The 20,918-nt window shown below is 37.0% G+C and overlaps 3 protein-coding genes across 4 annotated transcripts; 2 read left to right on the plus strand and 1 right to left on the minus strand.

Annotated features, from left to right (window-relative positions):
• The first annotated feature begins 439 nt into the window (after window positions 1–439).
• Window positions 440–2,986, plus strand: LOC114718543 (chitinase-like protein 1). Its single transcript, XM_028903897.1, has 3 exons — window positions 440–1,042; window positions 1,729–1,888; window positions 2,370–2,986. Exons 1-3 carry the CDS (start codon window positions 655–657, stop codon window positions 2,785–2,787), a joined length of 966 nt encoding a protein of 321 aa, XP_028759730.1. The 5' UTR covers window positions 440–654; the 3' UTR covers window positions 2,788–2,986.
• A 4,227-nt stretch (window positions 2,987–7,213) lies between these two features.
• On the plus strand, window positions 7,214–11,238 carry LOC114718527 (probable protein phosphatase 2C 33). The gene is made up of 7 exons (XM_028903873.1): window positions 7,214–7,668; window positions 7,757–7,816; window positions 7,907–8,290; window positions 8,982–9,356; window positions 9,437–9,554; window positions 9,958–10,181; window positions 10,336–11,238. The coding sequence occupies exons 2-7, from the start codon at window positions 7,808–7,810 to the stop codon at window positions 10,681–10,683; spliced, it is 1,458 nt and encodes a 485-aa protein (XP_028759706.1). The 5' UTR covers window positions 7,214–7,668; window positions 7,757–7,807; the 3' UTR covers window positions 10,684–11,238.
• A 1,205-nt stretch (window positions 11,239–12,443) lies between these two features.
• On the minus strand, window positions 12,444–20,148 carry LOC114718499 (aspartic proteinase-like protein 2). 2 transcript variants are annotated; one of them, XM_028903831.1, is made up of 10 exons: window positions 19,803–20,148; window positions 19,390–19,519; window positions 18,907–19,154; window positions 18,434–18,661; window positions 17,722–17,884; window positions 17,565–17,638; window positions 16,446–16,533; window positions 14,684–14,759; window positions 13,912–13,983; window positions 12,444–13,080 (listed from the first exon to the last, which is right to left on the minus strand). In XM_028903831.1, the coding sequence occupies exons 1-10, from the start codon at window positions 20,027–20,029 to the stop codon at window positions 12,926–12,928; spliced, it is 1,461 nt and encodes a 486-aa protein (XP_028759664.1). In that variant the 5' UTR covers window positions 20,030–20,148; the 3' UTR covers window positions 12,444–12,925. The 2 variants fall into 2 exon arrangements, with proteins under 2 accessions (XP_028759664.1, XP_028759665.1); XM_028903832.1 differs by having other exon boundaries at window positions 19,390–19,464; window positions 19,803–19,862.
• Window positions 20,149–20,918: the final 770 nt, after the last annotated feature.

Here is a 20,918-nt window from a genome sequence, read left to right on the forward strand (position 1 = left end):
TATTACAAAAACTATTTTGAAAATAAATAAATAAATATGAAATTCAAAATAAATTATAATTTTATATTTAAAACAAAAATAAAAATCAAATGAAATTTTATATTAAGCATTAAAAGTAGTAATAAATAATAAATCATTGTACCATATTTTTTTCCGAATTGCACGGAAAGTTTATTGTCCAGGCCAGATCACTGTGTAGAGAAGATCCACGAAAGGAAGAGGCCCAATTGACCATTAGGATTAAAAACATCAAGGGTGATATCGACATTTCATCCATCCATGAGCTGTCGGTGGAGTAGCACGATGGGCCATCCCTTACATGAGTTCTTTGCCGTAAAGCCAGTCTGTTATCGCTTAAACATCGAGCATGTTCTATTGCATTACCCACCCAACTACCGTCCATCAGCAAAAAATGTGCTCGAGATTTAATCCCATGCAGCGCCATTGGTATCTTCCACCGCAGAGAACGACCTTCCATCTGACAATTCCCTTTTTCTATTTGGTTCTCTTTTGTTTCTCCCTCCCTCTTGCATTCCGTTCCGCCATCCCCATTTTGGCACCCAAACAAAAAAGATCCTTGATTTATTGAGTTTCAGAGCTGAAATCAAGACCCACCCAGATCAGCTGTGGTGGTAGAGCCTGTGGGAATCGAGAATGGGGGTAACTAAAAGTGGAGTTCTGCTTTTTCTAGCTCTGGTATTGCTGAGCCAGCTGGTTGTGAATGGGGATGAGTCCAATACGAAGACTCTGGTGAAGTACAAGAAGGGGAAGAAGCTTTGTGACAAAGGGTGGGAATGCAGGGGATGGTCCCAATACTGCTGTAATCTGACTATCACTGATTACTTCCAGACCTACCAGTTTGAGAATCTCTTCTCCAAGCGTAACTCGCCTGTAGCACACGCAGTAGGTTTCTGGGATTATCATTCTTTCATCGCTGCTGCTGCGCTTTTTGAGCCATTGGGCTTCGGCACCACCGGTAACAAGACCATGCAGATGAAAGAAATTGCAGCTTTCCTGGGTCACGTCGGTAGTAAAACTTCTTGTAAGTCCGAATCCCGACCTTTTGTTGCTGTTTGTTTGGTTCATCATTGTTGTTATGATTATTAGTTGGATTTCATTGTCCTATTCTTTATCTTTATTGGGGTTTTGTTGATGCGAATCAGCGTAATTTGTTTTGGGTCATTTACCGTCTGGTTCATAAGAAATCTTATTTCTATTTTGGCGCCGACACTATAGTTACCACTTAGATGAACAGGCTGTAAGGGGGTTGACCAGCGAGATTTTAGTCTTTAGATTTGCCCAGCTTGAACAAGCCAGTTACATTTATGTTTAGAGTAGTATTATAGGCACTGTAGACGATCCATTCTCTTGGTTATTTTGAATGGATTTGATAATTGGCTGTTGATTTGATTGGTCAACTTTAAAGCTTGATTTGCCTATGGGTTGAATATATTTAAAGACATTATGCATGATCTATTTATTCATTTATAGCTACATAGTTGCTTATGGTTGAACTAAAGGGGGAGAACACTAGCATCTGTGACTGTTTAATATGTTCATCCCCCATCATACGATGGAAACCAATCATTTCAAATTCATTCTTCCGGGGTTTTGACTTAAGCTTTAGGTAGAGGGACTAGGACATGAAATAGTTCTGTGTTCGGTTCAATTTCTCTTTCAGTTATATAATTCTGTTATTCATCATTGTTCTGTTAATGCTATTTCCAGGTGGTTATGGAGTGGCCACCGGAGGACCTTTGGCCTGGGGTCTTTGTTACAATCACGAAATGAGTCCTAGTCAGTCATACTGTGATGACTATTTCAAGTACACCTACCCTTGTGCTCCTGGTGCCCAATATTATGGACGTGGTGCCCTGCCTCTCTACTGGTATGTTTATATTTTAACCTGAATGATATTCGAATATCTGCTTCTTCATTCTTGGTTATCACCTTGTTTACTTTTCACTTTTTGTCTGAGATGCTTTATTTGATATATGTATCCCAAAAGTTAGTGCCTGCAGATAATAAGTTACATTGTTGAATTGTCCTCAAATTAGATGAGCCTCCCGTGCATTGCAGAGTAGCAATGAATCACGTTGTGTTTTGTTGATCGTGTGAATTGCTATATATTTTATATTGATTGATATTGATGGTTTATATTGATTTGTTCTAAATCTCCTCCTTGAGTGCCCTTGCAAACAAATCATACCTATACCTTACTAAATTTTGACAACTTAGTTAAGCATGGCCATCAGTTTAAAAAGAAATATAAGATCATAGTTCAAAGCCCTAGTGCAAGAGACAGGAGAAAAAAGGGGAGTAAGAGGAAAGTAAGTCTTTGTAAAACATGTCTGGTGTTTTTGTCATAGGAACTACAATTATGGCGCTGCTGGAGAAGCTTTGAAAGTAGATCTACTAAATCATCCAGAATACGTAGAGCAGAATGCAACCCTCGCCTTCCAGGCTGCAATTTGGAGGTGGATGACTCCAATCAAGAAGGCACAACCTTCTGCCCATGAGGCCTTTGTTGGCACCTGGAAGCCCACCAAGAATGACACGTTGGAGCATCGGGTTCCTGGTTTTGGCACTACAATGAACATTCTATACGGTGATGGTGTATGTGGGAAAGGCGACGTTGACTCCATGAACGACATCGTTTCCCATTACCTGTATTATCTCGACCTGCTGGGTGTGGGCCGTGAGGATGCAGGGCCCCATGAATTGCTAACTTGTGCTGAGCAGGTTCCTTTCAACCCATCCTCTCCTGCTGCCACTGCATCTTCTTGATCTCGTGGCTGTTTGGAGTAAGTAGCATATGGTGGTGCTGTGCCAATCCCGTGAGAAGTGGGGGGCCAATAAAGAGTTCTTAAATTGCAAGTATACGATATGTTCAACTGTACTCAAGTGTGTGAATTCTTTTGTTGCTGTGTAGAAGTATAAAACTCTGTATCGTTAAATTATACGTGAAAATTCTGGATGTGGTATATACGTGATGTATTCTGTTTTTTTTTTTTTTGGGGGGGGGGTGATCTTCGTGATGCATTATTTGTTATACATATTCGGTGGTGGCAGACTGGAAATTCGAGACTGTTTATTTCAAACAAGCCGTTTTTTGGTAGCTATTGGTTTGTGTACCGTGTGTTCTTCCTCCGTTGTATGTACATAGCGTGTGTGGGTAACTTGTATGGCTTTCTTTGGTGGTGTCGTATACGACTGGGTTAAGGAAATAGCGCTGAATATGGCCTCATGGGGCTCATCTGTATTTGGCAATATTCTTGCTCCTGTGTTCAGAATTAGACACCCCGTGAACAATATGATGTTTTAAAAGCGAATTTTCATATGGTAAGAGAAATGGAAGAATGGCTGTGGGGACCGGGGAGCATGTGGTTTTCTTACGGAAGTTTTTTTTCGTCAACACTAGTCCAAACAAGCCTTTAAATGGGAGTTGTTATCTGTGTAATTCTCCAAAAAACCAACAAAAAAAAAAAAGAGTTCAGGCGTTGAAAATTTGAACTTGTTTGTTTCGAACGGACCTTTTTTGATTGTTCTTTTCCTTTGGGCTATGACTGGGCTGAGAAAGTAGCGTCGACACCTGGAGAAGTGGAGCGTGTATTGGACTTGAGAGATGGGGGGCACCTCCGAAACGTGCAGGAATTGTTTTTGGGCCATATTCCTTTGCCCATGTTTAAAATTGAAAACTTGCCGGATAATATTAAAAAAATTAAGCTATAATTTTAACCCTAATCTTTCTTTTGACGTGTAATTTCACCTTTGATCTTTTTAGTAGTGTAATTTTAACATTGATCTTTTTTTTTTTGGGTGTAATTTTGCCACCCAAAGATCAGTGGCAAAATTGTACCATAGAAAAAAAGATCAAGAACAAAATTACACATGAGAAATAAGATCAGGGACAAAATTATACTACTGAAAGATTAAGGATAAAATTTTACCTGAGAAATAAGAGCAGGGTCAAAATTACTGACAAGAGTTGGGTTTTGTTACCCACCCAAAAAAAAAGACAAAAGAGTTGGTTTTAACAAAAAAAAATGATTATATTTAACACTTAATAGTACTTCAAACATAATTGTTTTAATAGAAGAATAGATGTGCCTAATTAAAAGTTGTAAAATTGAACTGCTGTAAGGTGGGGGGAAAAAAGAAAAAGAGAGCATATTTGTGGTTATAATAAAGTGGGTGCACGAATGACGAGGGATGGGCGTGAAAGCGAGAGGGGGATGAAAAGAGAGAAAGAAAATTAGTTGGCTTTTGGGAACGTGAGCATTTGGCGAGGGAGCGAAGGGTTATTATGAAGTTAGTGGCCCCGGCGGAACATGAGAAAGGAAAAGAACGGCGGGGGTCCGCACTCACACACGCACTTGGCTCCCAATGTGCCACCTGTCCCTCCCGCTTTACCCTTCAGTCAACTTTTCTTTTGTTTCTTATTTCCCTCCATCTCCTTGCTTACTTGTCATTCCCACCTCTTTTCTTTTTTTGGCCAAACTTTTTTTTTTCCGTATGTTTTAAAGACCGGATTGGAGAGGACTAATAATAACGTAGGCCAAGGCTGAAGCAACGGTCCTCCCTCCTTCTCATTCTGCTGCCGTTGTTTTATTTTTGTCGTTATATATATATATATATGTATATCTATCGTTCCATTACACTCCACCCATCAACACCGTTTATCTTCCTTCGAAATAGTAAGACAAAAAAAAAAAAGCCCCCTTTCCATGCATAAACCAATACATAAAAAGTTATCAGTGATTGTTTGAATTAGTTTATTTAAGATAAGTAGTTTTGTTTCATAAGGTAAAAAGAAGGTTCTCTTTCAGTGGAGATGAACAAGTTGGTGTGTCATCCAATAACCTTTTTTCATCAGAAATACAACGTGAAGGACCCGGCTCCTAAACCATACGTGGCTACTCGTAACCCCTGACCTTCCACGGCCGCCGCCCCCAAAAACGCCCAAAATAAAAATAAGATAAAATAATAACTTCCGTCTGGATTCCTTCCTTCAACAACATATTATTATTCGTCCGTATCTTCCCCTCTCTTCAAAATTCCATCAAAAGCTTCCTCACCTTTTCTCTCCCTTTTCCATTTGTTTATTTCCCTTCCCTTCCTCTCTCTCACATCTCTTGCCGGCCAGGAAAACCACCACCGCTTATCTATCATCTATAAACGCATCTTTCCCTCCTGTCTTTTCTCCTTTTCTTTTCCTTTTGTTTCTTGGCCTACTTTCTTTCTCTCATCATGGCGTCATGCCAATTTTACCCCCTTTTACAACAACAAATATTTTTGTATTTTATAAAATATTAATTCACCAAAAGAATCCATTATGTCAAGAATTATCACTAATTTCAAATTCAAAAACAAATCCAAAACATCAAATTTCCAGAAAAAAAAATCCTGGTCTTTAAGAGAAGAACTAAATAACTAGTTTAAAAAAATTAATTAAATTGATTAAGTGTAAAAAATACGTGTTGATTTTATTAAATTATCATATCTGATCATATTTAAAGTAAGTTGATCCGCACACAAGCACTCAATCATCATTCATATGCCCGGGAGACTTGCTTTGGAAAAGGACCCCCAACATTTCATTCAATTCGTTGATCCATATCCATAAATCGCATGTATACTTAAATAATTCCATTCCTGTCTGTTACATGCATGGCAGTATTAAATTGAAGTTGAATCATTATCTGCTGCGGCGGTGCATGTTTGGTGGCGGTAGTCCTTTTATTTTAGCAGTGGACGGAGGGGTGAAATTCCCACGATGCCCGGGGATCATTTCATCAGCTCTGTCTCACAGCTGTCAAAGGGCCTCCAAACCATTCGAGCTTACGTGGACCGTTTTCAGCTTCTCACTTTCACTAAGGCCACCACCATAACATAAACTACCATAATTTTCAATCACACGATTATTTTGTTGCTAATACTGCGTATTAGTTCATTAATTATTTGGGTACCGTACAGTTTGCTAACTGACTATGATTTGCTAACAAACAGATCTGACCCAACCGGATAAGAACAACATCAGATGACGTGTCGCCTCTACATTATTGCCCTTCACATGATCTCCGCGCTTACATGCAACCTCACAAATCTTCACATTTTAAACTCTTGCGTCTCCAAATTATATTACTAATCCCAAAATACACTGTTAACCATTAACAGCCATAATAAAATTTAACCTTCACTTTGCCTTCTCTCCCACGGTTCCACGTTGATTTTCAAATAAGATACCACTGTCCCCACGACTTAATACTCTTTTTTTTTTTTAAAATATAAAACTTATTTTATAGTATAAAATTGTATTATAAAATAGGTTTTATATTTAGAATAAGAACAATATAAAATTTAATTGATTTTATTTTAAGAGATGAAGAAAGTTAATAAATTACTCTAAAATATTTATATTTATTTTTTTTGGCAAACTAATTTATTACTCATAATATTATTTTAGAGAAATTATGTAACATATGATACAATGAAGTATTTTAATAAATTTTTTAATTTCTTCAAATTTCAAATTACTCGCCTAGATCTTGTATTATAATAGGAGATGATCATTTTTTTTGGAGGAATTATAATCAAGTCCCACAGAAGAGAAATAATTACCGAAAGGTCTCAATAACAACCTCAACAGCTTATAATAACAAGTCATATAGTGAGAATGACAACCTCTGGGATTTGTTTTTTAATTGTTTTCCTTATGTGGGACCTCATTGTAATTCTCTTTTTTTTTTCCACCCGAACAAATTTGTAGCATCCTCGTCTAGCATTTTGATCGAAATTAATTTATTTGTTTTTCCCTATTTTTTTGGGTACTTAGTTGAATAACGTGGTGAGTAATTCAATTTGCGTGGTTCCAGTCAAATCAATATTCCTTACATGATAATTCACGCAATCGAAGGGTTTAAATTTAATTCTTCATGGATATTAAACATACTCAACGGAATCCCTTTTAAAAATAAAAATTAAAGACATCCTAGTCCATTCTTCATTTTTAGCAATTAGCATTACTTATCCTTTCTTCATTTTCTGACGAGTCTAATTTTGTGGGCATCTAACATCTAGAGTGACGGTGAATCTCAACGGCATCGAATATCACCGCCACTTAAATCGAAGCGGTCGGTGATGACCTACCCGTGACGATAACATAGCTATATTTTAAATTTATTTTTCTTTTTCCGCCTCCCAAAAGTTATAGCTATTTGTGGCAGAAAAGATCAGGTTGGGGAGGGGCGAAAAAAATACGCGGAAAACTATCTTGCGCGAAAATTTGCAGGATTTGGTCCCAAGAAGAGAAAATTTGCTGTTTCGACCTTGAATATTGGTTGAATGGAAATTTAGATTCACTCATTAACCATCGATCGATTGATTTGCTTCTCAGAGCTTCTCGATTCAGCGGTTCTGATCATTGTTCGTGGCTTGATGTGTTGTGATTGCGACGTGATTTGTATGGTATGATTATGCAAAGGAAGAATATGCACAGCGAAACTGCCTGAGCGAATCACCATTCGGGGATTGTTATTGGATTTTCTTTATTCGGTATTGTTCGAGTTTTGGATCGAACTCAAGAAGCAGCGTGTTGATTGTTGAATTTCTTCGATCCACGCGTTTATTGTAGGACGTAAGGGCGTCAACACTGAGGCCGTTGCACTGGTATTTAACATCTCTTTGTCCTCTCTGGCAAATGCAGTAGAGTTTTGGTTGGATTGGAGTGGGTAATTTTGGTTTCTTTCCGGCCCAGAAACGGTTTTGGGGAATCGTGGAATTGGAGTGAATTCAATTTCATTCGAACATGACACAGGTTATTATTATTTGGTTTCTGAATCTGGGTTTTGTGCTATTCTCTTTTTGAAATTATTGTTGGTTCTTGAATGCTTTATGTTTATGGTAGGCTATAAGCACTGCTTTGCTGCTGAAAGAGAAGGAAGAGGAGCCGGTTACAGTAAACCGGTTAGAGGCTGCCGATTCAGTGGTGGACGTTGGGGGCTCAGACTGTTTGGTCGGTCTAGAATGCTTTCTGAACATTGTCAGGGCACTGGGGATGGGATCATGCCTCTCTGTGGCCCATCCCCTCCCTTGTTCACCTGAATCCACTTCGGACATCGCGAAGCGAAGGAGGAGATTAAGGAGCAACTGTTCGCTTGATTCTAAAACGGAATTGGGCCTACATAAAATCCCAGGGAGAATGTTCGTAAATGGATCCAGTGAGGTTGCGTCCCTGTTCTGCAAGCAAGGCAAAAAGGGGATCAACCAGGATGCCATGCTTGTTTGGGAGGTTAGCCAATCTCTTATATAGTGTACTTGTAGGATATGCTTTCTATTTCTAGCACGTCTTCATGCTTTGAAATTGTTAAATACATGAAAGTTGAAGGTGGTATATTTTGGTCTCTGGACTCGTGAACCAGACCTGCATTTATTTGAAAGGTATTAAAGATTTAGTGAATGGTTTGTTCCAGTTTCTAATTTACTCCAATTGGCTTTAAAACGTGAGATGGCCTAATTTCCGTTAATTTCCTCTTGTCATTTGCATGCGAGACGTAAAAATGTATTTATGATTGTCTGCTCAATGGAAATTGGTTTCCATGATTTGTATAATTTTCCGTCAAAAATTAATTATTGAGGATAATCTTTTACCAGTTTATTTTTTCCCAAATTTATTCATTTACTTTTGTCCCATTGGTTCCTTGTCTTCACTCCCGTTCTGTAGTTGCACAACTGTTTAATAACATTAGTGTTCTTGAGAAAATTTGCGTATGCGTCATTCTACCAGATAATGTTATGAATTTTTCTTGTTCCTTTCTTTAAATATCCTTTAGTTTCTTTGGAAAGAGGTAGACCTTTGTGGTACTAGATTTGTTGGTGAAACTGAATCGATACTCCGATACTATTTTATTCTGTCTTGCATGACAATTAATGGAATAGATATCATTAACGATCCCAATAACTTGTTTGCCCTCCATTTTCAGAACTTCCGTTCAAAGGACACCATTTTTTGTGGAGTTTTCGATGGTCATGGCCCTAGTGGTCATAGGGTAGCAAGGAGAGTCAGGGATTATTTCCCTTTAAGGCTTATTGCCCAATGGGAATTGCATCATAACAATAAGGATGGACTAAGTGATATCGGAAATGCTACTGCAAACCATAAGTCAGGGGAGATTGGGTTTAGAATGGTTGATGAGAAACCTGGTCTTCCTGATCATGAGCACAGTTGTACTAATGCTTTGAAGACGCTGAAGGAATCTTTTCTGAAGGCTTGCAAGATTATGGACAAGGAATTGAAATTGCATCCTGGTATCGATTGCTTTTGCAGCGGGACAACAGCAGTCACCTTGGTCAAACAGGTAAGAGGTTTAAACTTATAATTTTTTTAATCATTTACTGTTTTCTTTTTTTCACTTTTCTGTGCCTTATGTTCTTATAGGGGCAGGATCTTGTTATTGGAAATGTTGGGGATTCAAGAGCTATATTGGGTACTAGGGATCATGATAATTCTCTTACTGCTGTTCAGTTGACCATTGACCTGAAGCCAAATCTTCCAAGTATCTCTCTCTCTCTCTCTCTCTCTCTCTCACTCATGCGCATGCACATAAAGAATTCCATCTCTGAATGTGATTGTCTATTGTCAACAGGTGTAAACACGTTTGACCAACTACTAGGTATTTTTGATGGATAAGCATATCATTCTTGCAACTCCCGTTTGATTGTTAAACAAGAACTTTGACATCTGTTAACCTTCATTAATAACATATTGACCACCTAAACTTGTCAAACTGCAAAATTTTCTCAGCCATCTACACGCTTGTAACGTTCTGCTTTATGTAGCATTGATCAGTGTTTTATATGGTGCTGTGATTCTCAGGATGGAATTCATTTTTGTAGCTCAGATAGAATAGAAATATAATTCTAATATATTGATGTAAAATCTGTGTTTCTTTCATTTAGGGGAAGAAGAGAGAATCAAGCGTTGCAGAGGACGGGTATTTGCTCTTCGTAATGAACCTGAGGTTGCTCGAGTTTGGTTGCCCAATGCTGACTCCCCAGGCCTTGCTATGGCACGAGCTTTTGGAGATTTTATTCTTAAAGACTTTGGTCTGATATCTGTTCCCGATGTCTCCCATCACCGCCTTACTGAGAAGGATGAATTTGTTGTGTTAGCCACAGATGGGGTAAAGACATCATGGTCTATTATGGAATAACCAGCATATTTTGTTGAAAGTGCATTTTTCCAAGATGCACGCAACCTCATGAAAATTCTGGAAAAAGTCGATGATTATTGATTTGATTTATTTTTTTCTAACTGTCTCTTGTTTTTTTTGGCAGATTTGGGATGTTCTGTCGAACCAAGAAGTTGTAGACATTGTGGCATCTGTGTCACGCTCCTCCGCAGCCCGAACACTCGTTGAGACTGCTGTTCGAGCATGGAGGACAAAGTACCCTACTTCCAAAATTGATGATTGTGCTGTAGTGTGTCTCTTTTTTGATTCAGATTCAGACCCGAAGGCAGTTCACCCCACAGACAAGGAGATGCCCGAGGCATCGGCTAACCACCAGTCTGAGGGATCTCCTCCCGAAACTGGAGTCAACTGTTCAGAAAAATCTATTGCTTCCCTTGAGAATTTTCCTGTGCTTGGGAAGGAAGGAGATGGAGTAGAAGCTGTACAGCAGTAGTAGCATTAGCTTTTACTTCTTGTCTCTGCCCAAGCCTTGCTTATTTTGTTGAAAGGTTGGGAGAACCAGGTTCCAACACTGGAAGGGAAAGAAGAAAGTGGCCATTCTTTTGGGTTTTTTTTGGGGTCCATTTTACTACCAATTCTTTTCATTATTCAACCGTCACTTCCTTCAATTGCATTTGAGAGGAAGGTAGGGGGCTTTCTTTTTCTTCTGTTTTTTTTTTTTTAATCCTTTATATTTGGAGGGAGAAGGGAGAACCGGCCTTATTTTTGTGCCGGAGATCTTCCTTCTCGGTGTATATTTGGTTTAGATTTGGAGTTTTTGTAAATCCAAGTCTATGTATGGACATAATATGTAGCTTGTTAGTCTGGTTGTTGGGTTTGATGCCTTGTCCTCTGATGTCAATTTGTTGGTCCCTTTCAACAATAAGGTCGTGTTGTTGGGGAACTTATGTTGTTGGGACGGTTGTTCTTCAATTGTAGATTTGTGCTCCCGATTTGGTCAACAAAGACAGCAAATGTGAAAGGAATATTTAAGGGATCCTTGTTTTTATGATCTTTTGAACGAGTCCGGAGTTGGCACCCTGGCTCCACATGGGCTGCGATCATTTGCAGCCTCCAAATCGGACAACCAAAAGACGTATAAAATCACACTACGCAAAAAAGCAAATTAAAAAAGAAAATATGTATATTTATTTTTCTGGGATGAAATCGAACCTATTTATATATACGTTTTGGTAAAAGCCGTATAATTTTATTATGTAAGTGTATATACATTTTTTAAATTCAAAAATGAAAATATTCAACCCCGGCTTCTAATAAAATATTTTTCAATATTGATTTCAAAATTTTCGTACTAAAAAAGATTATTCCTCTGTGTGAGACAATTAATTACTAAAAAATTTATATATTTGTATATTATCCCATGTAATTCAGGAAAAAAAATCCTGTGATTGTCTATGCCCAATAATAGCACTATATGAATTGAATTTGTTAAAAAAAAAAAAAAAAAAGACCTATCAAAGAATGACTTCATAATCACCATTCAGGACTCCATGGATTAGTCAAATATAACTTTTTATAATTACTCCTTGATATATATGTTAATTGAGGATGACTTAAATCCCCTTTTCTCTTATATTTATCTTTCTTTTTTCCAAACCAAATTTATGTATAACATATTATTGAGAGTATTTCAGGAGTATTGTGTTATATTTGATATGATTAACTAATTCATCTAATTTTTTTAATATACTTAAATTAATTAACCCTTGTATTAAAATAAAGACCAAAAGAAGTATTATCATTTTAGATGTTAAATCAAGCCCCAAAAAAGAAAACCTCTAACCACTCAACTCGAAGGTTGGTGATTTTTTAATAAGTTTATATATCCTCCTATTAGAAGTAATTATATTCAGGGTATTACCGTGTATCAATGTAGACAACTCTCTTGACCAACATTCAAATTTTGATTCAAAATTGTGACCCTTCCACACAATCTTTCAAGACAAACCCACTAGGCCTCTTGCACGAGCAAGATAATACGCTGAAGGAAACAAGGCCAGCATTGGCGTCCAAACGCCTCGTAATTTTTGGCAATGATAATCCAAATCTAATGACATGGCTTAGTGTTTGAAAAATCAATACATGCTTTTCAGTGGAAAGAGGAAGAGAGTACTTCAAACGAAGTGGGATCATTATCAACGGTCAACATTTGTAAGCTATCTTGAAAGAAGGTTGCGAGGCTAACTCAGGAAATAATGGTGAAACATGTATAAACATGAGGCGTAGTAGTATTCAAAACCTCCTAATGTTACAAAATTGAAAATCGAAGAGCTATAATTCAGAGTTCCAAAACGCAAGTTCCAGAGGCAGGCATGAAGGAACTATGATGCCTCAGTATACAAATAGCTATCTCAAAAGAAAACTCAAGTTTTGGCTTGTAGCATCTAATTATACATTGCCAATTTGCCATCACGATCCAAGCCAAGTAATAATCAGCTAGATTCTGAGATCATATACAGTTGGTGCTCACTGCTTAGTAGCAAGCTTTCAGCGATTTACAAAATTCACCATGGGAAGAAAAATTTTACTCACAGTTTATGCTATGCTAACGTAGTGTCCTGCGTTTCCCCTTTAAGTTATAACATTTACAAATCATGGAAGTTTCTCCCATAATTTCAAGACGCTCATCCTAATCTTCAATTCTTTGTACTGTAATTTTGACTATGAAATGTTTATTAGCTGCCGCATTTCAATAAATTGACCACGGAGATTAGAATTGAAATTATTATAACCCGATTAATATATACAGAGGAGGCAGAAGAAATGTAGTGGGAACCTACTAAGTGAACCGTACCAGTCTGCTCATCCTTCACTTCGATGCTTGAAGAACCTAAAGATATAAACATCGGACACAAATAATCGAAGGTTGATCAACAGAAACACAAAATAATGCCAGTAATTCATAATAGATTTCTTGTAATTTTCCAAGTCATTATATCCAACTTTCTTTAGATCAGATTCCAGCAAGCAAATCATACAGAAGCATGAGTAAAATGAAAGTACATCATGTATATACACTACATGATTTCAGCTTTAAAAATATGATGTGCTGTGAACTGTGGAAAAGAATCTAAAATACAACATTTTGACATAATTACACCATTTGACATGGGATAACTTCAAAATAACAATCAATCCTAACACTTCTGATGTCACGTGAATTATTCAATCATCTAGGAGGAAAATGGAAATATCCCTCTCTTGAAATACATAAAAAAATCATTGTATGCAGAAAATTTACAGAGCAAAAGAGGAAACTCTGGTAAAGAAGTCAAAAGTTCCAGTACTCATTCAAAAGTGCAGGACTTAACGCCAGCTAGAGGGGCAGGGAACTTTTCTCTCCCCTAGTGCAAGTGACAGTGGGTTTCAGTTCATGGTCTATGGAAAATTTTCATTGTATTCATTTTTCTCCCTGTGGGTTAGTCATGTGTTAAGCAAGTGATTTATTCTTCAGATTTTCAAGGTGCTGCAGGATATCTAAACTAGAAATAATCTTCCAAGCTCAATCTCATGAGAATTTTTTAACTTTAACCAAATTAGACCACGAATAGCCTGAAGATATTGACATTTTCAAAGTCCTACGTAGATTGTACATGTACAAGATTTTCAATATCTACCCAAAAGGAAGAGAAAGTAGAAGGGAAATAGACGCAATACTCACAGTTATACTCAGTCCATCCTATGGCCTGCTTTTCAAGGTCATACAAGACTAGTTTATTCGAAAGCACTAGATCTGCAACGAAAAAAGATGTAGTTGAAACAACAAAATACAGTCATGGAGAGCAAACTTTGCATTATCAATGATCGCCATCAAAAGCTGGAAAAAAACAGTGATCAGAAAATATCTTCTGCTAGCAAAAGAAAACTTGGTATAGGTAGCTAACAACATTTTACTTGAGTATATAGACTAACGTTAACAAACTGCTCGTATAGGATTGTACTTGAGACACATCTCCACATGCAAATGGTCCGGCTCTTAATCCCACAGACAACCCCTCCTTTTTAATTCTCCAGGCAACAAATTATTCCCTTAATTCCATGTAATAGAGCATAATATGACTTTAACATTTCACTTATAATGCTTAGCAAAGGTGCTTATTCAGATCCAACCTAAAATTTCATTTAAGACTCAATTATAGGTTGATCCTACTTGACACAACAATTGTGTTATTTGCAGGTCCAACCAGTGGAAACCAAACTCCCCTCTCCACTTGGTAATCATTTACCAAGCTATGATGCTTGTGCATATTAATTCCACTTTAGACTTCATAACTAGGTTATCTGGATTATTCAACATGTGATGCATACTCGCAGTGTTACGTATCTTGGCACTAACTAAACAACCAGACAAAAAAACTAAACATTAGAAGCATTACTCAGCAAATAAGTGCTGAAGTGTAACATTCATGTACATAAAATTCTCATGAGAATACCTCCCAGTAATGTCATGTTCTTGCTATCCCTCGATTGCATCCCGCTATTTTGCCAACCAATGCACCAGCGACCTTCCTGCAAAGATATTCACAATAATCAAGTTTGGTGGATTTCATCGTAAATAGGAAAAATCTAGAAATACAAAAATAGCATTAAATATAGTCCCCGTGCGTTTTGACAAGGAATGAATCTAGAAACAGGAGATAAGGGTTAAAACTATGAGAGACGTTAAAGGTTCCACAGCTTCAATTGTCCTATAGTGCCCTTTTTTAATACAAAAATTGGGATTCTAGTTCTTTGATATGGAGCTCTGATCATGTCGAGGAAAAGATATGAGCTCTGAAAAATTATTTGATTATGGTGCATGCCAAGAAACAAAAATCAAAACGATATATCAGTTACCAATTTATTAGAATGTTCAAATTGCAATTGAGGAGGCTGTGGATAAATTGAAGACAAGTTTTTCCAGAAAGCCAAACAGACAGGGGTCTCTGAAAAGAGATCCTGATACAGCTGCTAATATAGCTGTTGGTTTTAAGAAGATATATAAGAAATTGAGGAAGCAGCCAAGGGTAGATGAAGGGAAGCCCACTGGTCAAAGCAATTGTCCTAGAGCTCCAGAAAATGAGGAGCAACTATAATTTACAGCTAGCCACCAATCTTTTGGGTCTGAAACCTTGTAGGGGGTGTAGGACTGCTTTTGGGGAAGTATAATGTTGGTAATGGAATGGTAATGCCCTCAGGATAGATTTTGAGAAGAGCGTTGGTGAGGGAGAGACCTGGCCTCTCGAATGCCAGTGTCACTAAGCTAGCTGTGGTTGTTTGTCTTTAGTGTAATTCTGTGTTGTAGAAGTTGTTATCGCTGTTGTGATTTTCTTTTGGTTTAGAGGGAAATAGGGCCTTGGCTTGAATCATTGAAGCTTGTTGTATCTTTGATTCAGTTCTTGAATATTAATATCAAAGCCTCAGGATTTTCCCCATTTATTGTTTGCACTGTTACATTCTTGGCTGGTTATTTCTGGTTTATGAGTAATTGCAGCAGGGTCACAACAGATCCCTAAATCAACTAGAACGGCCTACAGAGAACTATATTGATGAAAGGCTTAAAGTGTTTTGCAATTCCAAAAACAATACAGTGCAACCACAACAGCCCTTTTTTTTTTCCCCAACTAAGAAATTTAACCCCCCATTAAGACCCCCTCTAAACGCCAAGGAGCACATAAACCTAAGGTCCTCCAACAAAAGATGCCAGCACCAAGGTGTGGGGCCATAGACAGAAGTAAGCCACAACTGAACCTCCCTCTAATGTTAAGCAAGATGGAAATTGTGCTAGTCCTGTGAAAGAAATAATCTTAGTTGCCCATATGAATATAAGGGGACGGTGATTACAATTCCATAGAAGCTGGGGAATATTTTATCTTTACATTAGCTTTGGAAGCATACTCTCCCCCACGACCACCCCACACAAAAAAGTAAAGTTTCTAAGAGAACATATGACTTATAAAATGCAGCAGAAGAAACATTATCTTTTAAATTTAGTATACACAATTGTTAAGACTTTTACTGTGGATGAGTGCAATAATCACAAGCTACAACGTGCATAAGCATGACCACATTAACAAGTCAGAGACATCACCAGACTAAGAGGAAAAGCACTAAAAATATGTTCTAGGTTTAATTGCCCACAAACAACCAAAGTTCAATTAGCCTTCAGTAACTAGAACCAAAAAAGAAAAGGATATTCCATTTCCATATACTTACAGAGGGAAATAGATATTCATGTGGATAAACCTTCAAAGAGAGTCCATTTTCAAAATAAAAAGTGACAGCCGGAAATCCATCATCAACACTACAATTGTAACATAAAATGAAAGTTATATGCGCCTGAATGGAACTGATAATAAAATTATGTAAAAATAAATAAAATAAAACATGTTACGAAGAACTCAGTTATTTTGGCCAACAGTTCAGCAAATAAAATAACAAAAAACCAGAAATCAAAGCATCTGTGGAAGAACTCCAAAATACATAACACCCGTTGGAGTGGGCTTTTCTTTCAAAATCCTAAGAATGCTTTTGATATTTAAAGAAAGAAAACTCTGAGAATAGGTTTCACTTTGGCTCTTTTCAAAGTCTAGAACTTTTATTTCTCTCAAAGTACTTTTTCCTTCTGTTCCAATCTCGCATGTAATCAGTGAGAAAGTTCTTAAAACTTCACAGACAAAATATTTAACTACCAAACATGAAAGGTATCAGTAACATTATCAAGAGTTCGCATAAATTTAAGCATATTCTTTGCGAAAAACATGAGACAAGAATCAGTCATTTGAAAAGATTAATCCTTCTTCTTCCAGTTGATATGTTAGTGCTAGGAATACTGCCATCTTGCCCAATTAAATATTTTAATCATGTGGTAAAACAACAGAAAAGACTGCAAACCCTTCGAAGAAGCATACTTAAGTAAGCCCACTAATGTACTCCAGGAAGAGAGAATACATTTCAGACCTAATACAGGTAACGTAGAAGATAGCACTGATTTTAGACTAAATCATTGTTGGTGTAGTTTTTCCCTTTTCCATAAAAGAAGAAATTTTAGCAAAAGGAAGCGAAAAAATTTACCATCAAGACAACAGATATCTGTACCAAAAATGGCAGAACTGTTTTAGGTCATTGGATACACTTGCAAACACTAACCAGACCACCATTAAAATCACCCATCTACATGAATCACCTTCTTTCTCATAAAATATCATATATTGAGCCTTGGTATCTATTTCATGTATGTCCATACTGACAATCCCTAGTTATATTATCTCCTTTATCACAAAAATCAAACATATCAATATACAAAGATTTATGAAGGCATGTTATGCATCATACCTTTCAAGGTACTGAAAGCATGTATACTCATCGTGAAGTGTTTGAACCTTTAAGTCAGGTTGCTCAGAAATTACCTAACAAAAGAGCATAATTCCATTCAGGTAGATACGCCATACGGTGAGATAAAAATGTAAGCTTTATCATCATGCTTATATACCTTATTTACTAATGGCTCATAAATCCATTCAGGTAGATAGGCCAAAGTTGTGCCACTATCTATTATTGTTCCTTTATTGTAACCAGCCTCAGAATCATCTGTCGGTAGCCGAAGGAAAGCATGACCAACTTGAACTCCTGTCATGTTGACACTGTAATGTGGCCTAAAACGAATTTGAGAATGAGATTCACCTCAACAAATTGAATTCTGTAAGTTAATATCAATCTTAATGAGAAAGTTTTAGTGTCAAAATAAATAAAATAACCCTGCTTTAAAAAACTGCCAACATTTAGCATATATTGAAATATAAACAAGGACATTTGACAGTAGCCCGGCTCTTAGTTTTTGAATTGTAAGAAGTTCCTCCATCATGAGTTTGAGTAACAAAATCAGTTTAAATGAATGATTATGCAATAATAACTTCCCAAAAAAACTGCTACGTTTTTTTTTTTTTTTTAATTATGACAATAAATCACATCATGGAGATGCTATGCAACCAGCACTTCTACATGACAGAGTTTAGATGTTGAAAAGTAACATGCAAATAATCACTCTAGTGGGCGAAAGAAGCAGCATTAAAGAAGGCATGCAGCAACCAAGCAAAACCAGGGTAAGATATAGATCAGTCACTTACGTTAATAAGCAAGGAAATCAAGTAAAATCAATCTATGATACTAAAAATAGAACGAACTTAAAGGATAAGGAATAATACTGGTCTGGCAATAATGGAGTCATATTCACTTTAGGCTGCACAACATGACCAATAGCAAATATACCACCTCCATTTACTCCATTTAAGCAATGAGCAAATATTTTTTTCACTTTGCTGGATGAAGCAAGTTGTGAAATCATCGAGGAATTAGCCTTTCCAAAACCAAGTATTCCATCAAGTGCTTCTTCGTTTGAAGAACTTAGATCTCCAGATTGCCTAGCGCCACACCTACAAAACAACATACATTTTGTGAAATACAAAACAGGCGCAAACAAGGGCAGCCCACACTTGAATTCGTAGTTAAATAACCATGTAGAAGAGATAATGGGCAAGTGAAAATGAATTATTTTAGACCATATCTTGGTGTTCCTGAGGGTTGAACGTTCAGTAACAGGTCCGCAATAATAAAACATCCACATGCATGCAAGCCAAGATTTTGCTAATAACAAGCATAGCCATCATAACAAGCTCACCCGAATATAATACTTCCATTAGCAGAAGCAGTTTCAAGGTCTCCAGACACCTGATCATAGAGCACAATATCTTTTACAAAGTAACCAGCAGTGGAGCTCCCATCGCCATATATCTCTAGATATGGACAGGTTATATTAGACACGCATCCTGCCAGAAGACCTCCATTTATCTCCTTGCAAAACTCTTGAGTACAGGGAACAAATTTACCAGTGGAGGAGTCCTTTATGTTATAGAGTGTAAGATCCATCTGCAATACCCAAAGAAATTTTCGTAAGAAAAGATCTAAGAAATAAGCAAAAGAAGAAAAAGAAGAGGAATGGTATCAGAACATCTTGTAGTAGTGTACGATTCAGGGTCTAGACATGCAAAGGGATAACAGTAAGTCCTAGATAACAACCAAATAATAATAATAATAATAATAATAATAATACACCGACGATGATTGATGACAAAGAAACTAGCATGGTAGATAAGAAACATACACCAAGGCTACTTCTGCTGGGACATTCTCTGCACTGGATGCAGTTAACCCACATAATATCACTTCCGGTGTCTACCTGTAAATAATAATCCTTTGAAGGTGTTCCAATCCCAATTTTAGCATAATAAAGCCTACAACATATCCACAAATCCATAACACCGAATTCAGGACAGCAATTAAAACATAAATGGAAACAGAAAAGGATTGAGCTCATAAATACAGCTGCACGAAAATGACCAATCACCCATTTCACCAATTAAAGATTCAGACTATGGCCCATCAGAATTAAGTTCCCAATTTCTTTCAAAAAAGTAAAAAAGGGATCAAATTGAAGACACAAGCACTGTGTAAAACACCCAAAAAAAAAAAAAAAAGCACAACAGGAGCAGGAGAAGTAAGAAAAGAAAACCAGACCCGACGCCATCGGGGCGGCCACTGCCACCCAAAGGGAGGTCCACGCCGGCGAGAAAACGAAGCTGACGACGACTGTCGTGAGCTTTTAGGACAGCGAGGGTGCGTTCCTGGCCGGCGTACTTGTTTTTGACGCTGAAGACGCCATGGTTGGTTGAGGCAGAGGAAATCAAAAGAGAGAAGAAAGCAACAATGAGAGAGAAGGCGAAAGAGGGTCTAAAAAAGAGCATGGCGATGAAGAAGAAGATATAATTTATCAAGTAGTCAGCTCTGGAAAAACCAAAATTGCTCCGTTGTTGGGTAGTATGCAGAGCCAATGGTGGCGGGGATGGAGGTGCGAGTGCCTGCGTGCCAAGTCTTCAAGTAGCGTAAGACTTCTACTGTTGGCTCCACAAGGTTCGTTATAATCGCTGATTCGCATCTTCAGCGCGTGAGTGGCTTGGCTACCTACGCTTACGAATAAAAATATAAATATAAAATATTACTCCTCCGGTCCTTAATATAGGACTCAATTGTTAAGTTAGTTTTGGTCCTAAATATAAGACCCATTTCTCATATTTATCAATTTTCTCTAAATTACCCCTATGGATACTCCATCAACCATAATCAAGTAGAAGATAGAGAGGGGTATTAAGAAAGATGATTATGGTATTTTAGGAAAAACATGTCACAATTTTTATAATTAACTAACTTACCTAACTTCCTTAATCTAATCAAATTAGTTAAATGGGTCCTATATTAAGTACCAGAGGAGTACTTTTTTTTTTTTAAACCATTTATGAAACCTCGATATTTCGATATATCCCAGTGGGGATAGTATATGATACTGATACTGATACTGATACATGCCGATGTTACTTGAACACGTGCAAGTATCAGAGTATTACTTTTAAAATTTAATAAAGATTTTAATTTTTCATGTAAAAAAAAATAAACATTTTAATTTTTGATACACATTCCATAATGCTTAATTTTGAGCTGATACTTCAGATATTTAAAAAATAAATAAATTTTGTTTAAAGCTGCTCTACTGATTTTTTTTTTTAATTCCTGATATCTTTCTATCATTTGCTTTTGAAATAAGAGATTATATTTTCTTTAAAATAGGTTTTATGGTTC

The sequence above is a fragment of the Neltuma alba genome, unplaced genomic scaffold, assembly GCF_004799145.2.
Source record: "Neltuma alba isolate B1F8T4 unplaced genomic scaffold, ASM479914v2 tig00011850_pilon, whole genome shotgun sequence".
NCBI classification, from domain to species: Eukaryota; Viridiplantae; Streptophyta; class Magnoliopsida; order Fabales; family Fabaceae; genus Neltuma; species Neltuma alba.

Bases quoted from the DNA above. Each gene is read 5' to 3' on its own strand.
- LOC114718543 (XM_028903897.1), top strand. From the start codon at position 655: ATGGGGGTAACTAAAAGTGGAGTTCTGCTTTTTCTAGCTCTGGTATTG. The intron at 1,043-1,728 runs GTAAGTCCGAAT...TGCTATTTCCAG, and splicing joins CGTCGGTAGTAAAACTTCTT to GTGGTTATGGAGTGGCCACC. The intron at 1,889-2,369 runs GTATGTTTATAT...TTTTTGTCATAG, and splicing joins GGTGCCCTGCCTCTCTACTG to GAACTACAATTATGGCGCTG.
- LOC114718527 (XM_028903873.1), top strand. The intron at 8,291-8,981 runs GTTAGCCAATCT...CTCCATTTTCAG, and splicing joins ATGCCATGCTTGTTTGGGAG to AACTTCCGTTCAAAGGACAC. The intron at 10,182-10,335 runs GTAAAGACATCA...TTTTTTTGGCAG, and splicing joins TTGTGTTAGCCACAGATGGG to ATTTGGGATGTTCTGTCGAA.
- LOC114718499 (XM_028903831.1), bottom strand. From the start codon at position 20,029: ATGCTCTTTTTTAGACCCTCTTTCGCCTTCTCTCTCATTGTTGCTTTC. The intron at 17,885-18,433 runs GTATTATTCCTT...AATTCGTTTTAG, and splicing joins ACTCCATTATTGCCAGACCA to GCCACATTACAGTGTCAACA. The intron at 16,534-17,564 runs GTATGATGCATA...TTACAATTGTAG, and splicing joins TGCTTTCAGTACCTTGAAAG to TGTTGATGATGGATTTCCGG.